This window comes from Tenrec ecaudatus, chromosome 6, assembly GCF_050624435.1.
Source record: "Tenrec ecaudatus isolate mTenEca1 chromosome 6, mTenEca1.hap1, whole genome shotgun sequence".
NCBI lineage: Eukaryota > Metazoa > Chordata > Mammalia > Afrosoricida > Tenrecidae > Tenrec > Tenrec ecaudatus.
Genome location: NC_134535.1, coordinates 85,917,519 through 85,940,743, shown reverse-complemented (window position 1 = coordinate 85,940,743; position 23,225 = coordinate 85,917,519). Strand labels below are relative to the sequence as shown.

The window sequence follows — 23,225 nt, the reverse complement described above, 5'->3', positions numbered from 1 at the left end:
AAGGAGATACTTAGAGGACTGAATTGACAAGTGGGTTAGATAAAGGAGCAGATAACTAAAATACAGATAGAAAACTTAATGGATTGATGAAGTATAAAATGAATAGATGACTAAGTGTTTGGGCTTTAAGTAACCCTCCAGCTGTGGACAGAAATGAGCTAGCAGGTGTAAGATGCTCCCTGAAGAAAAAAACTTTAGATTCTGAGTATTAAAGCAAAAGATAAATATTCTGCCGATCTTTCATAGCTACTACAAAATGAGACCTGAGCTGATATCTCTTTCTTTTTCCCTATCTACTACTTTCAAATGTCCTCCAAGTTTTAGCTCTGAATTCAAATTTTAAATATTACTCAGGAAGAAAAGTATTTATGTGCTTTCTGTTTCATCTTTGTAGTCTTTCTGCATGCAACAAATATTAAGACCCATAAGTGCATCTCTCATTTTGACATCTGTTAAGGAAGTGAAAGTGATATAGATGGTTTGGTATAGATTGTTAACACAACCACCAAACCCTAGAGAACAAGCAACTTAATTAGAGGGAAAAATAAATACCACTACTATGGGTTGCTAACAATTACCATTGCATTTTTAGCGTAAGACTTCTCCTTCTAACTTCCATTGTAATGCTGCCTTTCACTGTAATCCTGAAAGGGGAAAAAGCTGAACGTTTATTAATATTTAGAACATTGACATCAAAAATGACTTTAAAAAATCAAAACCATTCTCAATGCCACTAAGTTGATCCCAACTCATAATGAACGTATAGAACAGGGTAGAATTGTCCCTGAGGGCTTCTGGGACTATATTTCTTTATGAAGAGCTGAAAGTTTCATCTTTTCCTCACAGAGTGGATGGTCTTTGAAACTGCTGACCTTGAGGTTAGCAGCCTAATGTGTCATTATTTTCTATAAGGAGAAAAATATTGGAGGGCAGAAAAATAGTGAAAAGGGTGAAAATTAGGAAGATTTGGGTCAGGATTTGAGAGACAGATCACTTCAGTGCAGGATCAGCTGATTTCAAAGCAGAGCAATAGGAAAGTAATGAGGGCATCAGAGACAAATCTAACCTGACAAGTGGTTCATCTACAGCACTGATTCTTCAGCCTGAAAACACATTAGAAACTTCCTAAACTGCGTATACCAGACAGACACAAGTAAATCAGAAACTCTGCAGATGGAGAGTTTAAATCGCTAAAATTGTTTAAACATAAAATGACAATCAGAATTATTCATCTTCATTCGGTAAGAAAAAGTTACACTATGGAACAGTAGACTACCTTCTTACCTAGGTTCATATATGTATGTTGTTCAAATTGGAAAACTGAGCAAATATTATTAATTTTGAGTCTCATGTGTCTGTTTGGTTTTTAATATTCAGATGTAGATTAGAAATACTTACATGCATTCTCTGTCACACAGCACCACATATATTTCCAATAACTGAGTGTATTAGAGACATATAAAGAACTTGACAATGATAGACATTCATATTATCATTAAGGACTATTAATCTATGGCAAGTTTTGAGGAGCATTAAAAGATTGTATGTCTGAGGAAAACAGAAATGATTAGAAATGCCTTTCCAGGAAATATATAAACTAAGTTGACCAAAATAGTTGTAGGATGGAAACAAAGACCAGTTCAAGAATTTAGAATTCATTAATCATACTCATCTGAATGATTTTATTATTGTCACCAGAGCCTTTTGTGATAGAGTAGTCACAGAAGGAAAGAATCATATGGTTCAGGTGTTGTGTAGAAAGCAAATTGGAAGGGCATATTATTATGTGGAAGAAGAGTAAATAAATCATGGATGAGACAAACAGCTGCTAGGCAGATATGCAAGCAAAGAATTATGTGAAAACATTGAGTTGGCATGAGGTTAGGTGAATACTTCATCTTTCTTTCAGGGAATATTCCAGCGGAACATCTAGAATGACCTTAGGAAACCACAGCACCATCACCGAGTTCATCCTCCTTGGACTGTCTACAGACCCCAAGACCCAAGGTCTGCTTTTTGTGCTCTTTCTGGGGATTTACTTCATGACCATCATGGGAAACCTGATGATGCTGGTGCTGATCCGAGTGGATTCTCATCTCCACTCGCCCATGTACTTCTTCCTAAGTCACCTCTCTTTCATAGACCTTTGTTTATCATCAGTCACTGTGCCCAAGATGTTGGAGACCCTACTATCTCAGAGAAAATCAGTCTCAGTAGAGGGCTGTCTAGCTCAGGTCTTCCTTCTGTTTGTTACTTTAGGGACTGAAGTCTGCTTGCTTTCTGTGATGGCCTATGACCGCTACACTGCCATATGCCACCCTCTGCTCTATGGACAAATCATGAGTAAACAGTTGTGTGGGGGTCTGGTGTGGACATCCTGGGGAGTGGGCTCCCTGGATGCGCTCATCAATACCCTGCTTGCTGCCAATTTGGACTTCTGTGAGGTTCATCTCATGTCTCACTTTACCTGTGAGCTACCATCCCTCTTCCCTCTGTCCTGCTCTGAGGTCACCACCAATTTTATAGTCCTGATCTGCTCTGCCATCTTGCATTCTCTTGGAACCCTAATCTTGATAGTCTTCTCCTATGCCCACATTATTTCCTCCATCCTGAGCATCCGTTCCACAACAGGTAGAAGCAAGGCCTTCTCCACCTGCTCTTCCCACCTCATTGTACTGTGCTTCTTCTATGGAACTACTTCACTTCGCTATTTCATGCCATCCTCAGGCTCCTCTCTGGAGCTCGTCTTCTCTGTGCAGTACAGTGTGGTCACTCCTCTGGTCAATCCCCTTGTCTACAGTCTGAAGAACAAGGAAGTGAAAACAGCTCTGAAAAGGGTGCTGCAAAAAGGTTTACATCTGAGCTAGCAGAGAACAAGCAAAAGATGAATGGGAAAAGTGACAGAATTGCACCAAAATAGTTCAAAAATAGACATTTTTGTTGTCATTCTTTGTGTCACCAAGTCAGTTCCAATTTACAGTGATCGAAGGCACAGCAGATGAAGCACAGTAGGTCCTGCACCATCTTCACAGTTGTTCCTGTGCTTGACCCATTACTGCAGCCATTATATCAATAGACATTAGGAATTTTTTTCCTTTATTTTTGTTATATATATCAGTTGTTTTGTTTGATTATGAATGCAGATATACAAAAGCTCTGGTAACAACCTATTTCCACTGAAATATTCATCAAAGAGCTAACAGCTACTTATTCTCTTTGGTCACATTTAATTTTTGTAGGCAGAGAACAATGGAGCAGATCATTTTAAATCCAAATTCATTTTCTGTGACTTTAATTTTAAAGATTTGTTTATCAAATACTAAAATCAAATGTGATTCACTGAAAGTACGCATTTGGAGGACTCCTTTCTTATTTATATGTTTCTCATTTGCATACATCTTTACATTATGAGGATATGTGAAGCAAGTTAGCTGCTCTTTGGGTTTTCTTCACATTTCTCACCATAATAGTGAAAATATATGAATTATAACACATTGCACACCCATTGTGCTTTCTTTATCACTATTTTAAATTTACAATCATTATTGGCTTTGTACCATGCTAAATAAGAGGCATATGTGCCTAATCTCTAAAACATTTTTAACTTAGAAAGTTGTTTTGGTTTTTTAAATCATTTTATTGGGGGCTAGTACAATTCTAATCACAATCCATATGAATCAGGCATGTTTGTACATACATTACTATCCTTCTTTTCTAGGCATTTACTTTCTATTGATCCCTTGACATCAGCTCCTCTTTTCTCCCTCTCCCTCTCCCTCTCCCTCTCCCTCTCCCTCTCCCTCTCCCTCTCCCTCTTACCCTCAGAATCCCCTGATTGATTGTACATTGTTGTTATTTTCATCTCTCACACCGGCTGCTGTCTCCCTTCCCCCATGTTTTCTGTTGCCCTTCCCATTGTAGAGGGGTGTATGGTTGTTTGTCAATCGTTGCAATCAGTTCCCCCTTTCTCCCTTCCTCTCCCCCTCTTCCCTGTACCCTTCTGGTATCACTCTTTCCACTCCTGTTCCTGGATTCTGTGTGTAGTGAGCTCCCATCTCTTATCTATACCTGTGTAGATGTTCCCGTCTAGTCTGAATTGAGAAGCAGAACTGGGGACATGATAGTCAGGGGTGAGGAAGCCTGAAGGAACCAGAGGAATAGAGTGTGTTTCATCGATGCTTTACTGGACTCTGGTGACTCATCCCTTACCGGTGGCCCCTCTCTGGGGATATTGTTCCATTGTTTACATATGGGCTTTGGGTCTCTGCTCCAACCCCCCTTGTTCTCAGCAATATGTTTTTGTTTATTATGTGTCTTCTGATGCCTGTTTCTGGGTTTTTATGACTCCTCATGATCACACAATGTTGCAATCCCAAACAATGTTGTTATCAAATATCCACTTATCTTTTTATAATTCCCCAAAATATGCAATATTATTATATTAAGTAATCTGTATTAACATTGGCTTGGGCTTTACCTGAATTTACTAATTTTATATGTGAAAAAGTTTTCTTGCAACTGAACCATTCTTTGGGATTCTTTCTATTCTTCCAAGAGTACATTGTTTAAACATGATTTTAGAGTGTGCCATTACATTGTAAAATTTTTTATTTGTATTTTTTTATGAATGACTTCAGTATCCCTCATCAGTGAAAGATATTCATGTGGTTTACAAAATTTTAAGTGGACAGTTGTCTCTTTCAACTCATTAACTTTTTATTCCTTGGTAGTCTCCCTTAATTTCTGTATCCAAATCAGAGATGAACAAACTGGAACCTCTTATGCATAAGGATAAGGAAGATCAGATTTACACTTTTTGAATTCTGTTTGAATTCTGTTCTGCTATAACAAAATACCACAAGTGGATAGCTATAACAAAAAAATTTATCTTTTCACAGTTCAGGAGGCTAGAAGTTGGAACTTAAGTTATTGACTATGGGGGCAGCTGTCTGTTACTTCTAATGTTCTTTCTTGAATCTTCACTCTGCATTGTAAGAAGTGCATTACACTTCCATGAAGAGGTAAACTGAAAGCTTACTTTCTCAATCTGATCTAAGAAACACATAAAGTACAACTCTCCGTAGGAGATGACTATATTTAATGGAATCTCTCAAGACTTTTATACATTTTAAATTTGTCTAGTTCCTGAATCTAAATTTGGATTTCAGTCTGAGACATTGGGAAATGAATGACATTGACTCCTCTGTCTCCTGAGTTGTTAGACTCAGTTGGATAAGTACTGGTGGCCTAATCTATACCTTCCACTCAAAAATTCAGAGATTTACCTGAACAAACTAAATGCCTGTGTGATTGAGCTTAAGAATATTAGTAAAAGCTCTTTATAGCTTCTGTTTGGTACAAGACACCACAATGGCTAATGAGAGGGAAAAAGAAGATCAAGTCAAAGCTCAGGCAATAGGTCCTAAAGCTTCTGCCTTTATGAGTATATCTCTCTAGGGTAAACCATTTTCTTCTCACTCTGATTTTAAACCTGAAAAGGGACTGTTTCATGTTTCTTTAATTTAGTTACAGAACTATCAGTGAGCATGAACATTACGCCTTCCTGCACAGATGAGATTCCACTAGGAAAATACCAGAATAACAGATGTCTATTGAGCCATTAAAATTCCTTGTGGGTGGAAAATTATCTTGGTAGCAATTTTATAATACTGTTTGATGCGATTGAAATATGGAATGATATGATATCTGTATTAACTCCCAATTAATAATAATTTTTAAATTAAAACAAAAAACATTCTTTGTGGGTATGGCACAGGAGGTGAGGGATAAGGGGAATGGGGAGCTAATAATAATACATACAAGAATAAAGAAATACTTCCGGGAAGATGGGACTAATGTAAGCCCTTGGAGTGATCATCAGATCTGCAAATGAGGACCCAGTTCAGAGGATTCAGGCCAAAGGCCAGGTCTGGCAGCACCCCAGTGTTCTTTTGTCAGTTTCCCCACTAGGGCTCAATGGAGCGCCAGCTGTTCCCCTCCAGGTGTGTTGGTTTTATCCTCCTACCCCCCAGGTGCAGAGATTCACCAGTGTTGGGAGGTGGCCCAGAACAGTCTACCTTTCTAGGTCATCCCAAGGATGTCTACTCAGACTTCTGGAATACCTTTTCAAGCACCTATCTAATCCTTCCCTATGCTATAAAGTCAGACCCTCCCTGCTACACATCCCAGAAACCAACATGCGCCTTTGCTCTTCCACAATGTGGTGCAAACAGCCAACACCGGCAATTGCCATAAGAAATCTAGAAAAACAAAATTCAATTACTGAAGATGATTCAAATACAGTGGTTTACACAGAAGAAGTATCCCTTGAATCACCAAATAGAGAATACAAGATGATGTTGGTTACAGACTTACAAGAAATTAGGGTATCAATCCTGAAAAATGATAAAAAATAGAGATACTAGAATCCTCACACCAAAGGGAAATCAAAGAGTTAAGGAATGATGTAGCAGAAATAAGCAACAAAGTAAATAATCTCACTAATAGAATGGAAGAAATGGAAAATTGAATGAAGATACTAAGGAAAGTTCAGCAAACGAGAGGGAAAAAAGCCAAAGAATCTGAAGAAAGTCTGAGGAGAATGTGGCATACCATAAAGCAAAACAATATTTTAATTAATGGGGTACCTGAGAGGAAGAAACAAATAAACCTACAGTAAGATAGTAAGGGAATTCTTGAAAGAAACGTTCCCCAATATGACAGAGGAGGAGATGATAACCACTCAGGAAACAGAATGAACACCAATTAGATTAATCCCCACCCACCCCCAAGCTCATCAAGACATAAAGTAGTAAAATTATCCTATTTCAAGGAAAAGGAGATCTAGAGGGCAGCTAGAGAAAAAGGCAGTTATATATAAAGGAAAACAGATAAAATAAGCTCAGACGTCTCCACAGAAGCTATGCAAGAATGAAGAAATTGGAACAACATGTTCTGAAAGTTGAAAGACAACAATGAACAGCTCTCCATCAAATTTGAAGGAGATATGAAAGTTTTCTCTTATAAGGAAGCATTTAGAGAATCTGCAAAACAGAACTAGCAATACAAAGAATACATTCCGGTTATTTATGGGTAGAAGACCCACAACTGCAGCATACAAAATTGTGACCACCATGAGGTGTAGCACGACCCGAAACCAACACACTGAAAACAGTACCCCAAACAGTACACATCCAGAGAAACAAAGACAAAATAGACTACTCTTACACATGCACCATCCTATAAAAAAGAAAGAACAATATCAAACACAAACAGTTTGAGATGACAACAACTAAGCTACATCTAGACTTAATTACACTGAGTGCCAATGGTCAAATACACCAATTAAAAGACAAAAAGTAGCAGACTGGTTTAGACCACAAAATATATCAATCTGCTGCCTTCTAGAGATATAACTCAAATACACATACAAAAAACAGACTCAGACTCAAAGGGTGTGAAAATATTTCCTAAGCTAATGACAACCCAAAAAAGTAAAGGTGGCGATATTAATCTCTCATAAAAGAGACCTCAAGATACAGAATATAATGAGAGATAATCATGGAAATTACATAATTCTCAAGGGACCAGAGGACCAAGGACTCATAAACATAATAAACATACACCCTCAAAAGTCACCAACTAAATCCTGAAAGTGACTGAAGGATAAATCACCAGATCAACCATCATAGTAGGGTATTTCAATGCACAGCTCTCAAAAAAATAATAGAGCAACAGGTAAGAAACTCTATAAAGAATGAAACATCTTAGCAGTACAATCTAATGACTTGAGCATCTAGCTCTTTAAGGAGCTCTCCAACCAAGAGCAAAAAAAATCACTTTTCCAATACACCTAGCTCATATTCTAAAATAGACCACATGCTGATCCATAAAGGAAGCTGAGAAAATTCAAACACAAAAAGATCATTTGATCCATCTTCTCTGACCACAGCGCCATAAAGCTGGAAACCAACACTAGAAAGAACAAAAAAAAAAAAAACAGTGACAAACACTTGGAGATCCCATAGTAACTTCTCAACAAAAAAGAGTGAGTAATAGCTCAAATTAGAGAAGAAATCAGGAACTCCCTTGAAACCAATGAGAAGGACAATACAGGCCACCAAAACCTATAGAATGCCAGAAAGGCAGTTATTAGAGGTCACTTCAGTGCAATGAATGCACACATGAAAAAGGGTAGAGAATCATGGTCAGCATCTTAACACAGCAACTCCAACACTTAGAACAGAGGCAACAGTATAATCCCTCCAACAGCAAAATAAAATAAATCATAAAAATAAGAGCAGAAATAAATGAAATGGAAAGCAGAAAAATTGTAAAAACAAAAAGCCGATTCTTTGAAAGGACTGATGAAATCTACAAACCACTAGCAACTTAACAAAGTAAAAAAGGAGATGTTAATATCAAGAAGTAGTGTAAGATAAGATAAAATAATAATGTATTAATTATCAAGGGTTCATGAGGGAGGGGGTGCAGGGAGGGAGGTGGGGGAAGGAAAATGAGGAGCTGATTCCAGAAGCCCAAGCAGAAAGCGAGTTTTGAGAATGATGAGGGCAACGAATGTATAAGTGTGCTTTATACAATTGATGTATGTGTGGATTGTGATAAGAGTTGTATGAACCCCAATAAAATGATTTTTTAAATAAAGAAAGGGGAAGTCACAACAGACCCTCATGAAATAAAAATATTCATAACACAGTATTATGAAAGATCATATGCAAACACATTCAATTACTTGAAGAACGTGGACAAATAACTAGGAAAACACTCTCTCCCTACATTATTGCATATGGACATTAAGAACTTGAACAAACCAATAGTAAAAGAAGATCTAACCAAGGTCATCTAGAAACTCCCAACTAAAAATAGCCCTGGCCCAGATGACTTCACAGGAGAATCCTACCAAGCATTCAAAGACGAGCTGACACCAATCCTACACAAACTCTTCCAAAACATAGAAAGGGACAGAAAACTCAAACACATTCACTAAACCCAGCATAACCCTGATAGCAAAACTGGGCAAGGGCCCCACAAGGATACACAATTATAGACCTAAATCTCTCGTGAACATAGATGCATAAATTCCCCCAGAATCTTGACCATTTGAATCCAACAACATATCAAAACAATAATACATTATTACCAAATAGGATTCATACCAGAGATGCAGGGATGGTTCAACATTCAAAAACAATTAATGTAATCCACCACATCAAGAAGAAAAAGGAAAAGAACCATATGATCATTTCACTAGATGTTTTAAAAACATTTGATAGCATTCAACACCCATTCCTATAAAGACTCTCAAGAAGATAGGATTGGAAGGGGAAATTCTCAACACGAAAAAGGCCATATAAAAAAAACCAGTAACCAATATTACACTCAAGGGAGAAAAGTTAAAAAGCATTTCCACTATGTAAGGGAACCCAACAAGTATGACCCTTATCCCCACTTTTATTCAACATTGTGCTTGAATTCCTAGACAGTACTATAAGGCAAGAGATGAAGGACGTATAATTGAGTGAAGAAGTGAAACTTTTACTATTTGCAGATGATATGATATTATATATTTAGAATCCCAAGATGTCCACAGTAGGATTACTAGAAACAATAGAGGTGTTTGGTATTATAGCAGGATATAAGATCAACGAGCATAAATCAAAGGGGTTCCTATATACCTGTGATGGGAATACTGAAAAAAAGATGTTGAAGAAGCAATACCATTCTCAATAGCCATGCAGAAGCTGAAATAGTTAGTAAGAAACCTAACCAAAAAATCTAAAGACGTGTTTGAAGAAAACTATAGAAAATTACTACAAGAAACCAAAAGGGGTCTACACAAATGGAGGAAGATGCTATGTGTGTAAACTTAATACTGAGAGAATGTAAATATTGCCGAAAGTACTATATAAATCCTATGCAATCCCAATCCAAATTCCAGCATCATTCTTCAAAGAAATAGAAATAATTATTTACCAACTTCATATGGAAAGGAAAGAAGTCCAGGAAAGGCAAAGAACTTCTCAAGATCAAAGTAGGTGATTTTTCTCTACCTGACCACAAAACCTTCTATAGAGCTATAGTTGTAAAACAGGCTGGTGCTGGTACAATGATAGCTACAGGTACCAATAGATCAGGACATAAAATCCAGGAATATAAACATCCGCATATAGACAGTTAATTTTTGACAAAGGCCCAAAACTTTAAATGAGAAGCAAATGACCTCCTCAATAAATGGTGTTAGAAAACCTGGATATGTACATGCAGAAGAATGAAACAAGACTCATATCTCACTCCATGAACAGACACAAACTTAAAGTGGATCAAAAGCCTAGGTGTGAAACCCAAAGTTATCAGGATCATCAATTTAAAAATTGGGACAAAGCTAGGAGCCGTGGTGCAGGGAATATACAGGCTATCAGAATTAACAAATGAAATACACTCCATGGAAAATAAAATAGAATAAGGGACCTGTTCAAAATAAAACACTTCTGTACACCAAAAGACTTTATTAAAAGAGTAAAATGAGAGCCCACAGACTGGAAAAATATATTTAGTAATGATATCACAGACAGAAGGCTAATTCATAAAATCTACAGAATTTTACAAGCTTACAATAAGAAAAAAACTAACAGTGCTCTGAGAAGATGGGCAAAAGATCTGAAGAGGTGATTCACAAAGGAGGACACTTGAATGGTTAATAAACACATGAGGAGGTCATTAGCCATCCGTGAAACAGAAATGAAAACAAGCATCAGATACCACCTAATGCTCATTATTTTAGCCCAGTTTTTTAAAACTGAGAACAAATGTTGGAAAGGGTTTGGTGAGATAGGAACTCAAATCAACTGCTGGTAGATGTGTAAATAGGTACAGCCACTGTGGAAGGCGATATTGTGATACCTGAAACAGATGTCAATTGAACTACCACATGATCCAGCAATACCATTACTGGGCATATACCCAAAGTAAATTTTAAAAAAACAGATCACAAGGAGACATTTGCTACCCCATGTTTCTGCTAGCACAAGTCACAATAGCAAGAAGCTAGAAACAGCCTAAATTCCCATCAATAGAAGAGTGTATTAAAAAGCTCTGGTCAATACACCCAATGAGAGGAGGGAGGAAATGGCGACCCGATAGGACTCACCCATCCAGAGCTCCTGCTGCTAAACCAGAAAATTGGGAGGTAAGGTGAAGGAAACGGAGAGGTGGAGTCCTGAAATTAGAACAAGGGTACCAGAGTCTCCCCCTGAGCCCCTTTTTGTGTGGAATTTCCACTCACAAAGCAATCCAAGAACGTTCTAAAGCGCTCTAGCCTTGGCGAGCCCATGGGAGCTGGCTGCGCCCTTGCCAGGAGCAGCGATTTCTCCAGGCTGACGCCTAAGAGGGGAAAGAATCCCAGACACAAGGGGAACCCCACGCCAGAGCAATCCACGCAGTTGGCTGCCTTGAGCTCACAGTCTCACAGCCTGGGGAGTGGTGGTGGTGGGTAGCCATAATTTAGAGTAGAAGAAAAAGTAGATTTTTATCTCAGGTAGATCACAGTGTGGGAGAAAATAGGCAGAAAGTCAGGAATCCAGGGAGCGAATTTAGTACCAATTGGCCGAGAAGGAAACAACCCCCCTGATAAGCTGGATCTCCCCCACTGGGGGCCAGCCTGACAGCCCCCAAATCAGAGTAGATCACAAGCATAATAATAAAAAAGGGTGAACTATACATTATTGGTTTAAAACTCAAACCCAATTCTGGCTGCTCAGCTCCTAGGAGCATGTAGTGTGTGTGTGGGGGGGGGGCGGTTTAACATAAATAAGCATAAGAAGAAACCTAGCTAAAAAATGCCAGAACTCAGCTACAGGGCCTGGCTTCTTTTTGCATAACAAAGACCTATTGTAGCAAGTGTCAGCTTGAAACAGCACAGAGCTACAGCCCATAGACCTTGGGAGACAATTTATTTGATTTTAGTCTAGCTGGCCAGGGGGATTAAAAATAAAAAATAAAATCCTCTGATCTAGTAAGCACCAGCAGATTAGATAGGACAATAAGCCCAACTTCCCTCTCAGTGAGTCTACACATAGCTGGGGAGGCCCTGCCTGTCCTGGGGCCCTAGACGGGGTTGTGGGAACACTCCAGCCCCGCCCCCCAGCCCCTGCTGCAGTGCTACATACAGCACAAGGCAGGTACACCAGGGAACTCCAGCACTCAACTGATGCCTGGCCATGGGTGTGATCTTGTCTTTGAAGTAATCCCACACAACATCTGTGAAACCCTACATCAAATGGGTACACCACCCTGCTACCTTGAGGAAGAGTTGGAACTCCTCCAGCCTCAGGGACAGGTGATCAAACCTCAGTTATCTCCTTACCTACTAATCTATTTCTTCTCCTTCTAGTCATAAGCCCTTCAATCTTTCCCACTGCAGTCAGTCTCAATGAGCTAAGGTTTAGGTTGGGATTATTTTTTCTCTTTCTTCTTTTTCCCTCTTTTTACCCCTCTTTCTCCTTTTCTCTCCCACTCTCTCCTATCATAGGCCACTACTGGCTTCCAGGTCACTACCCTCCACTTAGGGCAAATCAACCCAAATAGCAGGAGGAACTCCAGCCTGCCCTCCGTGGGAGTGCTGTACACCACACAAGGCAGCTGGGACAAACATCTACACCATGCTGCGTTGCTGAGGAAACCTCCATCCGACCTCTAAGGCAATCTCGTCAACTAGGGCAATTCTGCTCAGCACCACTGGGTCCCGGCATCAAAAGGCAAACCAACCTGCCATTGTGGCGTAGGGTCTAAACCCCTCTGGCCCCACATGCAAGCAATCAGAGATCAGCTATCTCTTTATTCATTATTTCCTCCTTCTCTCTCTCCTCCCTCTTTACCATCACAGCCAGTCTTTGTCAACACAGCTGGGTTATTTTCCCCTTTTCTCTTTATTCTCTTTTTCTTTCTTCCCTCTTTCTGTCTTTGTTCTCTTTGTTTCTCTCTCTACTTGTATGATTCTCTCTGCTCCCTCTCATTCCGTTCATATGCCACTGCTGGTTCTCAGACCCCTACATTCTGCCTAGGGCAACCCTGTCCTCCCAGTGTGCAGCTGATCCCTAAGACAGTGCTGCACACAGGATGAGTCAGTGCTACACACAGCACAGCACGGGGTCAGCTATTTCTGTAACTATTTTTTAAATTCTCTCTCCTTCTCCCTCCATAGCAGGGATAGCTATCTTAATATCTGACCAAATTGACCTCAAGATACAGGCCATAACAAGAGACAAGGAGGTACAGTATATAATACTCAAGGGAACAATAGATCAGGAACCAGTGAGCATAATAAACATACATGGATATAATGAGAGACCTGCGAAATTCGTCAAATACTCCAAAAGATGAAAAAAGAGATCACAGGATCAACAATTATAGTTTGTGACTTTAATACACTACTCTCTGAAAAAGACAGATCATTGGGAAAGAAACTCAACAAGGGGGCTACAGGTCTAAATAGCACAATTTGACGACTTGACTTGATTGATATTATCAGAGCTTTCCACCCACATGCAAAAAAATTCACATTCTTTTCAAGCCCACATGGCACATTCGAAAATAGACCACAGGCTGGGACACAAGCCAAACTTAATAAATTCAAGCACATAGAGGTTATACAGACATCTCTCTCCAATCCTTGTGCCATAAAGCTGGAAATTAATAGAACTACAATGAATAAAACAAGGGAAAACAATTGGAGGATGAACAATTTCCTATTGCAAAAGGAGTGGGTATTGACTCAGATCAGAGATGAAATCAGGAAGTTTGTAGAAACCAATCTGAATGGAAGTACGATGTACCAAAACCTGTGGGATACACCAAAGACATTTATCAGAGGAAGGCTGATAGCAATAAATGCACACATTAAAAGAGATGAGAGACTGGTGGATGATATGCTGACACAAAACTTACACCAATTAGAACAGAGTCAACATAACAACTCTACTAATAGCAAGAGGTTAGATATAATATCAGAGCCGAGATACAGGAGAGGGAAAATAAGAAAACTGTGCAAAAAAATAATGCCACTAAAAGTTGGTTCTTTAAAGGATTAACAGAATTGATAGACTTCTGGCAAACCTACCCAAAGAAAGGAAGGAACAAACGACATTTGCAAAGATGAGGGATGAAATAGGGGACATTACAGTTAACCCTAATTAAATCAAAAGGATAATTACATAGTAGTATGAAGGTCTATATTCTAATGAGTTCAACAATTTGGAAGACATGGACAAATATTTGGAAACACAATCCCTCCCTAGACTATCCCAGCTGGATGTCAACCTCAACAAACCCACAGCAAAGAAGACAACATAATCAAGGGGTTACCAACAAAAATCCCCCGGGCCAGATGGATTCACAGAATTCTACCAAGAATTCAGGGAAAAACTGACACCAATCCTATACAGATTCTTCCAGAATATAGAAAAAGATGGAAAATGCCCAAACTCTTTCTATGAAGCTCGTATAACTTTGATACCAAAATCGGGCAAAGATGCCACAAGAATTGAGAACTATAGACCAATATCCCTAATGAATGTCGATGCAAAAAATCCTTAACAAAATACTGGCCAATAGAATACAAAAGAATATTTAAAAAATAATTCACCATGACCAAGTGGGATTCATACCAGGGATGTAGGGATGGTTCAACATACGAAAGACTATCAGAATTATTCGCCACATTGGCAGGAAAAATTATAATAACCACATGAAAAAGCATTCGACAATATCCAACACGCATCCTGTTTAAGACATTTGAGAAGATAGGAATAGAAGCAAAATTCCTCAATATTATACAAGCCATATATGAAAACCAACAGCTAATGTGGTAGTAAAAGAAGAAAATATGAAAAAAAATTTCACTGGAAAAAGGGACCAGACAAGGATACCCCTTAGACCCACTCCTATTTAACATCATACTGGAAATTCTATCTAACAACATAAAACAAAGGAAAGATATTAAAGGTATTCATCTGGGGAAGGAAGAGGCAAATTTGTCATTATTCACAGACGATATGATTCTTTATATTGAAGAGCCCTTAAAATCCACAAGCAGAGTGTTAGAAGCAATAGAAGAATATGGCAGAGTGGCAGGATACAAAATCAACAAACAGAAGTCTATTGGACTGCTCCACAAATCAGACAAGATCACAGAAAATATTATTTAAAAGGTAGTACCCTTTACAATAGCCAATCACAGATTGAAATACCTAGGGGTATACCTGACTAAAAAAATGAAAGATTTGTATGAGGAAAATTATAAAACACTACTTCAAGAAGTCAAGAGTGACCTCAACAAATGGAAGAATATTCCATGTTCATGAATTGGTAGACTGGATATAGTAAAGATGTCAGTTCTGCCCAAGGCACTATATAAGTTCAATGCTAGCCCGATACGAATGCCACCATCTTTCTTCAAAGATTTGGAAAAACTTTTTACCAACTTCATATGGAGAGGGAAGAAGCCCAGAATTAGCAGAGCACTCCTCAAGAAGAAGGACAAAGTGGGAAGGCTTGCTCTACCTGATTTTAGCATGTATTAAATGGCCACAGTATTCAAAACAGAATGGTACTGGCACAATGACAGATATTCAGACCAATGGAAAAGAGCTGAAGACCCAGAAATAAAAGCATCAGCATACAGGCAACTGGTTTTTTATAAGGGCTCCCAAAATATTAAATGGGAAGCAGATGCCATCTTCAATAAATGGTGCTAGAAAAAATGGATATCTACCTGCAGAAAAATGATGCAAGACGCTTACCTCACCCATGCACAAGAATAAACTCAAGGTGGATCACAGACCTTGAGATAAAATCCCAAACAATTAGGGCCATTAATGAGGGAATTGGGACAAACCTGAGAAGCTTGACACAGGGAATACATAGGCTATCAGAAATAGGGAAGGATATAAAATCAGAGGAGTCACAAATAGACAAGCAGGATATTCTGAAGATAGGACACTTGTGTACATCAAAAGAATTCACCAAGAGACTAATGAGAGAGTCGACCATCTGGGAAAACATCTTTAGCATTCACATATCAGGCAAAGGCCCTATTACTAAAATCTATAATACTTTGCAAGCTTACATTAAGAGAAAAACTATTTGCCCACTGATGAGTTGGGCAAAGGACCTGAACAGAAGTTTCACAGAATCTGAAATTCCAATAGCCAATAAACATAAGAGAAAATGTTCCCAATCATTAGCCACTAGAGAAATGCAAATCAAAACAACTATGAATTACCACCTAACACTCTCAAAGATAGCCCAATTCAAAAAAATCAAAAAGCAACAAGTGTTGGAGGGGCTGTGGTGAGATAGGAACTCTCACCACTGCTGGTAGACCTGTAGGTACGTACAACCACTATGGAAATCTATGTGGCGATTTCTCAAACAGATGGAAATTGAGTTACCATATGACCCAGCAATCCCTCTACTGGGCATATACCCAGAAGAGGCAAGAAACAAACCACAGTCAAACAGCTGTGGTCCAATGTTACTGTGGCACAGTTCACACTTACAAGAAGTGGAAAACAACCCAAAATCCCATCAACAGATGAATGGATTAAAAAACTGTGGTACATACAATGGAGTACTGGGCATCGTTAAAAAGCAGTGATGAGCACATTAAGCATATCGCTGCATGGGAAGAACTGGGGGAAATTATGCTAAGTGAAGTAAGCCAAGCACAAAAGGATAAGTATACCATGATTCCGCTGCTGTAAGTGTATATATATATACGTGTGTGTGTATACGTGTGTATATATATACGTGTGTATATATATACACGTATATATATATATACGTGTGTGTATATATATACGTGTGTGTGTGTATATATATATATATATACGTGTGTGTGTGTGTGTGTATATATATATATATATATATATATATAAAGGTAAGTGCAAAAGGGGCACAGGGAAAAAGCTATACAAACACTCCTCCAGGGGTGAGGTCTAGGTAGTATGGCAGGGGCCAGACTAAACCAAGGGGTGCATATAGTAGCCAATTAAAATGGGGGTGGAGAGTGGAGAGGGGAAAGAAATAAAAAGATGTGTGATGGGTGAATAGGTACTGACTCACCCAAGGGGAGGGTATTTTTTGTGTCTCCACAGGGAAAAGGGAACCAGATATAAAGCCAGTGCCAGAAGAATGCAGTGTGCTGGCAAGGAGTGGGGAGCCAGGGGAGGGGCCTGAAGGCTTGGCCTCCATACCAGCTATGTGGACAACTGCCCCCCACCCCAGAAGAATTTACTTGAGAGAACGACACTGAAGCTGCAGCTAGGCGAGAGGCTTGTGTCTGATCAGCGAAAATGGGAGCAAATCAACAAGGAGGAAGAGAAAGTGGAGCACATCCTGGCCCATCAGGTCTGGAGGGCGATATCCCCACTCTGAACAATCAGTGGACAGAGAGGACAATATGGCTGATCTCAATATGAGACACACCATCCCTTGATGGCCCAGGGCCCTAAGGGGGACAACACTGGAGACTCAGTGTCGGGACTGGCCCAGGTTGACCCTGTGACACCGGAGGCAAACCACTAAAAGCGTGTAGCACAGCAACCATGGGAGCAGAGCAGGGAGTCCCCGAGGGAGTATAAAGGACAGAACTGGGGCCAAAGCATGGCACCCCATTGGACCTGACTGAAGGACATGCCTAGAGATCAAACTTCAGACCACGATCTATTTACAGGTTTATCTTTCTAAAATTTTTCTCTTTTAATTAATTTATTCTTCTATGGGTAATTGGTTTCCTTTGTGCTGTCATCGCTGTGTTCTCACTCATCACCTATCTTGCTATGGTTTGATTTTTAGTGCATATTATTATCTCTACAGATCTATCTAGATAAGACACACTGGATGAATAGTCTGGAGGAGAAAACAATGGGACCAGTGGTTCTCAGGGGACACAGGAGAGCAGGAGGAGGGAGAAAGGAGGTGGTGCTGACCAACCCATGAACAGGGGAGCAACAAGTGATCCAAAATCAGTAGCAAGGAGGGTGTGAAAGGACAGGTAGGGATTCAGCAAGGGCAAGGTAACTGAGAGAAATTACTGAAACTCAAAGAAGGCTGAGCATAATAGTGGGACAAGAGGAAAGTAAAAGGATATAGAGGAAATAACTAGATGACAAAGGGTATTTACAGAGGTCTAAAGACTAATGTACATATGTAAATATATTTATATAGAATATGGTGGAACAGATCTATGTGCATATATTTATAGCTTTAATATTAAGGCAGCAGATAGACATTGGGCCTCCACTCAAGCACTGACTCAATGCAGGAAAATACTGTTCTATTAAATTGGCATTCCAGGATGCACACCTTCCTGACATAATTGCTGAAGGAATGTGTATGCATCTTCAAATGTGGTGAATAAACCTGACGGTGCCCGGCTATCAAAAGATATAGCATCTGGGGTCTTAAAGTCTTGAAGATGAACAAGCGGCCATCTAACTGAGATGCATCAAAGACCATATGGAAGAAGCACACCAGCCTGTCTGACCACAAGGTGTACAAGGGACCAGTTATCAGACATCAAAGAACTAAAAATCATATCAATGGGTGCCCACCTTCCTGATATGATCACTGAAGACAAGTGTGTGCATAAGCAAATGTGGTGAAGAAAGCTAATGCTTCCCAGCTATTAAAAGATATAGCATCTGGAGGTCTTAAAGGCTTGAAGATAAGCAAGCAGCCATCTAGCTGAGAAGCATCAAAGCCCACATGGAAGAAACACACCGGCCTGTGTGACCATGAGCTGTCGAAGTGATCAGGTATCAAGCATCAAGGAACAAAAAATCATACCATTGTAAATGTGGGTGAGTGCAGAGTGGAGACTCAAAACCCATTGGTAGCCAACCGGGCACCCTCTTACTGAAGGGTTGTGGGGAGGAGATAACCAGACAGGGTGCAAGGTAGCAATGATGAAACATATAACTTTCCTCTAGTTCTTAAATGCTTCCTCTCCCACACTATCATGATCCCAAGTCTACCTTATAAATCTGGCTAGATCAGAGGATGTACATTGGTACAGATAGCAACTAGAAACACAGGGAATCCAGGACAGATGACTCCTTCAGGACCAGTGGTGAGAGTGGTGATGCCTGGAAGGTAGAGGGAATGTGGGGTAGAAAGGGGGAACTGGTTACAAGAATCTACGTATAGCCTCCTCCTTGGGGGATGGACAGTAGAGAAGAGGGTGGTAGGAGATGTCGGACAGTGTAACATATGACAAAATAATAATAATTTATGAATTATAAAGGGTTCATTAGGTAGGAGGGCGTGAGGAGGTAGGGGGGAAATGAGCAGCCAATATTGAGGGCTCAAGTAGAAGACAAATATTTTGAGAATGATGATGGCAACAAATATGTGCTTAACACAATGGATGGATGGATGGATGGATGGATGGATGGATGGATGGATGGATGGATGGATGGAGGGATTATGATAAGAATTGTACGAGACTGCAATAAAATGATTTTTAAATACACCCAATGATATACTATCCATCTCTAAAAAACATGAAACACCTCAACACGTTGAGGGATCTAAAAGGCATGATGCTTAGTGAAGTTAGTCAAGCACAAAAGGACAAATACTGCATGAGTCCCCTACAGTAAGAACAAGCAACAGAACGCCCACAAGCTCAAGCTTGCAGGCCATCTAGTCTTCTGGCCTTGGACCACACAGCCTGTAAAAGAGGTAGACCACTGCCAATTAACTCCTCACCGTCCGCTCCAGGTCACTTGGCAAGAGGGCACCTCAACACAACAGGAACAAAGGAACGGGGGTGAGGGGTAAATAACTGTCTGCGGAGTGGTAGCCAGGTGGTTCTTGGGTGAGGTCACCAGAGAAGGAGGCGGCCCTGTCAGAAGGATGAAATTTACTGATGGGAGGAGCAATGCAGAAGTGGGGAGGAGTGACCTAGTTTGAAGGGAACATAGGTAAATGTGTGTTGAGAACCAGGGAGGGAGGGCTGGCCATCAAGTTGGGGGAGAAGAGACTGAGAATGCTCTTGGGAAGATTAGGTGGAGAAGCTCATTACTGGTGTGCAGTGCATAGTCATAACTGACCTAAGGAATCTGGGGTAATCCCTGGAACCAGGCTGGATGCCATAGAACACTGGGACACTGAATCCTGCATTGTCAGGGCACATGGCATACTCCAGAAGATGCATTGGTGAGAACCCGTTTGAGAACCCCACTGGGTGAACTGGAAGTACTTCAGACACACTTGTAACCTGAGTACTTAAGCCAGAAAACACATGGTGTCTGAGGATGCAGAGGACAGCTGTACCATCAGTAGTGTACTATTGGGTTGGTGGACAAACAAGATATTGCTACATTAACATCCTGTTGGCCACATTAAGATACTTTTAGTCCAGAAATCCTCCTGTAATATTTTTTATGCTGTTTATATTAGTGTGTAGCTCAGAGGTGTGTCACCATTGGGTATCACCTTCTTGAAGCTGTGTTATTTTTTTCTCAGTGAGTGGAATCCAGGATGATGAGCCTATAGGGCAACAAAACACAGCAGGGGATTGTGGGGAAGAGTGACAAAATGGGGGTGAGGGAGATAAGAGGAAAATTATGTCCAGAAACCAAGGAAAGAATATTATATTAGTGCATAAGCAAATGTGATGAAGAAAGCTGATGGTGCTGGCTATCAAAAGAGATATATCACCCAGGGAGGAGGTCACATGTGGATCCTTGTAATCAGTTCCCCCTTTTCAACCCACTCATCCACCACTCTCCTAGCATCGCCCCTCACACCACTGGTCCTGAAGGTATCATCCACCCTGGATTCTCTGTGCCTCCAGCTCCCATATGCACCAGTGTACAACCTCTGCCCTATCCAGTCCTCCAAGGTAGAATTCGGATCATGGTAGTTGGGGGGAGGAAGCATCCAGGATCTGGGAGAAAGCTGTGTTCTTCATCGGTACTACATCACACCCTGACTGACCCATCTCCTCTCCTAAACCCCTCTATGAGGGGATCTCCAGTGACCAACAAAGGGGCCTTGGATCCCCACTCTGCACTTCCCCCTTCATTCACTATGGTATACACACACACACACACACACATAAACACACACACATATATACACACACACACACATATATATACACACACACATATATATATACCTAAACCCTAATCATCCTACTCACCCAAGTAACACTTCCTCTTCATATACACACAAAACATTTTCCAGGACTTTTCTCATCCTCCACTAAACTAAATAGCCAATCCCTCCTCCCTACACATCCCAGAGATTACATTACACCATCAGCTGACCCAAAAGGTGATGCAAGAAACAGCTAATATGAGCAACTACTTAAAGAAAATTTTTCGTTAGTAAAATCCAGAGAAACAAAAGTCAATTACTGAATATAACCCAAATCCAATGGTTTACACAGAAGCAGCAGTTCTTGATCTGACAGTAAAATATTGCTTGAGATTATTGCTTCGGGTTATAAAATAAATTAGGGGATCTATTCAGAAAACTAATGAAAAAATAGAGCTCCTAGAATCCTCACGCCAAAAAGAAGTTCAAGAATTAAGGAATAACAGTATAAATAGATTAAAAGGTGAATAATTTCAACAGTAGAATGGAAACAATGGAAAATAGAATCCACAATTACAAAGATAAGATAATTCAGCAAAACAGTGAAACAAAAAAACAAACAAACCACATAATCTGAAGAAAACCTGAGGAGGATGGGGGATTTCATAAAGCGAAAGAATGTTCTAATTATTGAAGTCCCCGAACAGAGAGAGAGAGAGAGAGAGAGAGAGCTAGAGGTAAAATATGAAGGGAATTCTTGAAGAAAAATGTCCCCAATATCACAAAGGAGGAGATGATAACCATTCAGGAAACAGAGCTAACACCAATTAGATTATCTCCCTTTACCCAACAACTGATCAGGACAATCAGTAGTCAAATTATTCGATTTCAGGGAAAAGGAGTAGATCTAGAGGGCAGCTAGAGAGAAAAAGCAGTCACATATAAAGGTAAACAGATAAGGAAAAGCTCAGACCATTACACAGAGGAAAAAATAAACTGGAGTAAAGTGTTCCAAAAGTTGAAAGACAACTGCAGTCCAATAATCCCTTATCCAGCAAAGCTCTCCATCAAATTTAAAGGAGATATAAAAGTTTTCCTTATAAGGAAGCATTTAGAGAATTTTTTTAAACAAAACTAATATTACAAAAAATATGTTCCAGTTCTTTTGGAGCAGAAAATCAACAATGCAGCACACAAACATAGGATGACCATGAAGTGTAATACGACCTAGAAACCATCACATTGAAGACAGTACCCAAATTCACAGACAAAAATAGACTGAGAGTCAAAGGATGACAAAAATTTTACCAAGCTAATGACAATTTTTTTAGAAAATAGCAATTGAAATACTAATGTTGGACAAAATAGACCTCAAGGTACATGATATAACAAGATACAAGAATGGGCAATACATACTGCTCAAGGCATCAGTAGACCAAGAGCCATAAACAATAAACATATAAGCATTCAATGAAAGACCCTCAAAATTGATCAACCAAACCTTCAAAAAGTTGAAAAGAGAAATGCGGATCAACAATCATAGTAGGTGATTTCAATACACTAGTCTTAAATAAAAATAGATCAACGGGTAAGAAACTCAATAAAGAAACTGAAGAGCTGAAACACAAAATCAAACAACTCTACCTAATAGACATTTCAGAGTTCTCCAACAAATGTAAAAAAAATAATAGACATTTTTCTCCAATGCACACAGCTCATACTCAAAATAGACCACATCCTGGGACACAAAGCAAGCTTGAGAAAATCCAAACACATAGAGGTCATTCAAACCACCTACTCTGACCACAGCACCATCATGTTGGAAGTCAGCAATAGAGAAAATCAAAAAAATCACAAACACTTTGAGACATAATAACATGCTTCTCAAATAGGAATGGGTATTAGCCCAACTAATGAAGAAATTCCTAGAAACAAAAAAACATACCAAAATCTATGGGATGCAAGAAAGGCAGTTCTCAGAGGTTACTTTATTGAAATAAATGCACAATGAACACAGAGGAGGGAAGTGTGATCAGCACCTTAATTCATCAGCTCTAACAGCTAATCCTAAAAGCAAAAGAAAAGAAAACATAAAAATT

At 39.6% G+C, this 23,225-nt stretch overlaps 1 protein-coding gene across 1 annotated transcript; it reads left to right on the top strand.

Annotated features, from left to right (window-relative positions):
• The first annotated feature begins 1,934 nt into the window (after positions 1–1,934).
• Positions 1,935–2,867, top strand: LOC142451065 (olfactory receptor 8S1-like). The gene has a single exon (XM_075553001.1). The coding sequence runs from the start codon at positions 1,935–1,937 to the stop codon at positions 2,865–2,867; it is 933 nt and encodes a 310-aa protein (XP_075409116.1).
• The last annotated feature ends 20,358 nt before the right edge of the window (positions 2,868–23,225 follow it).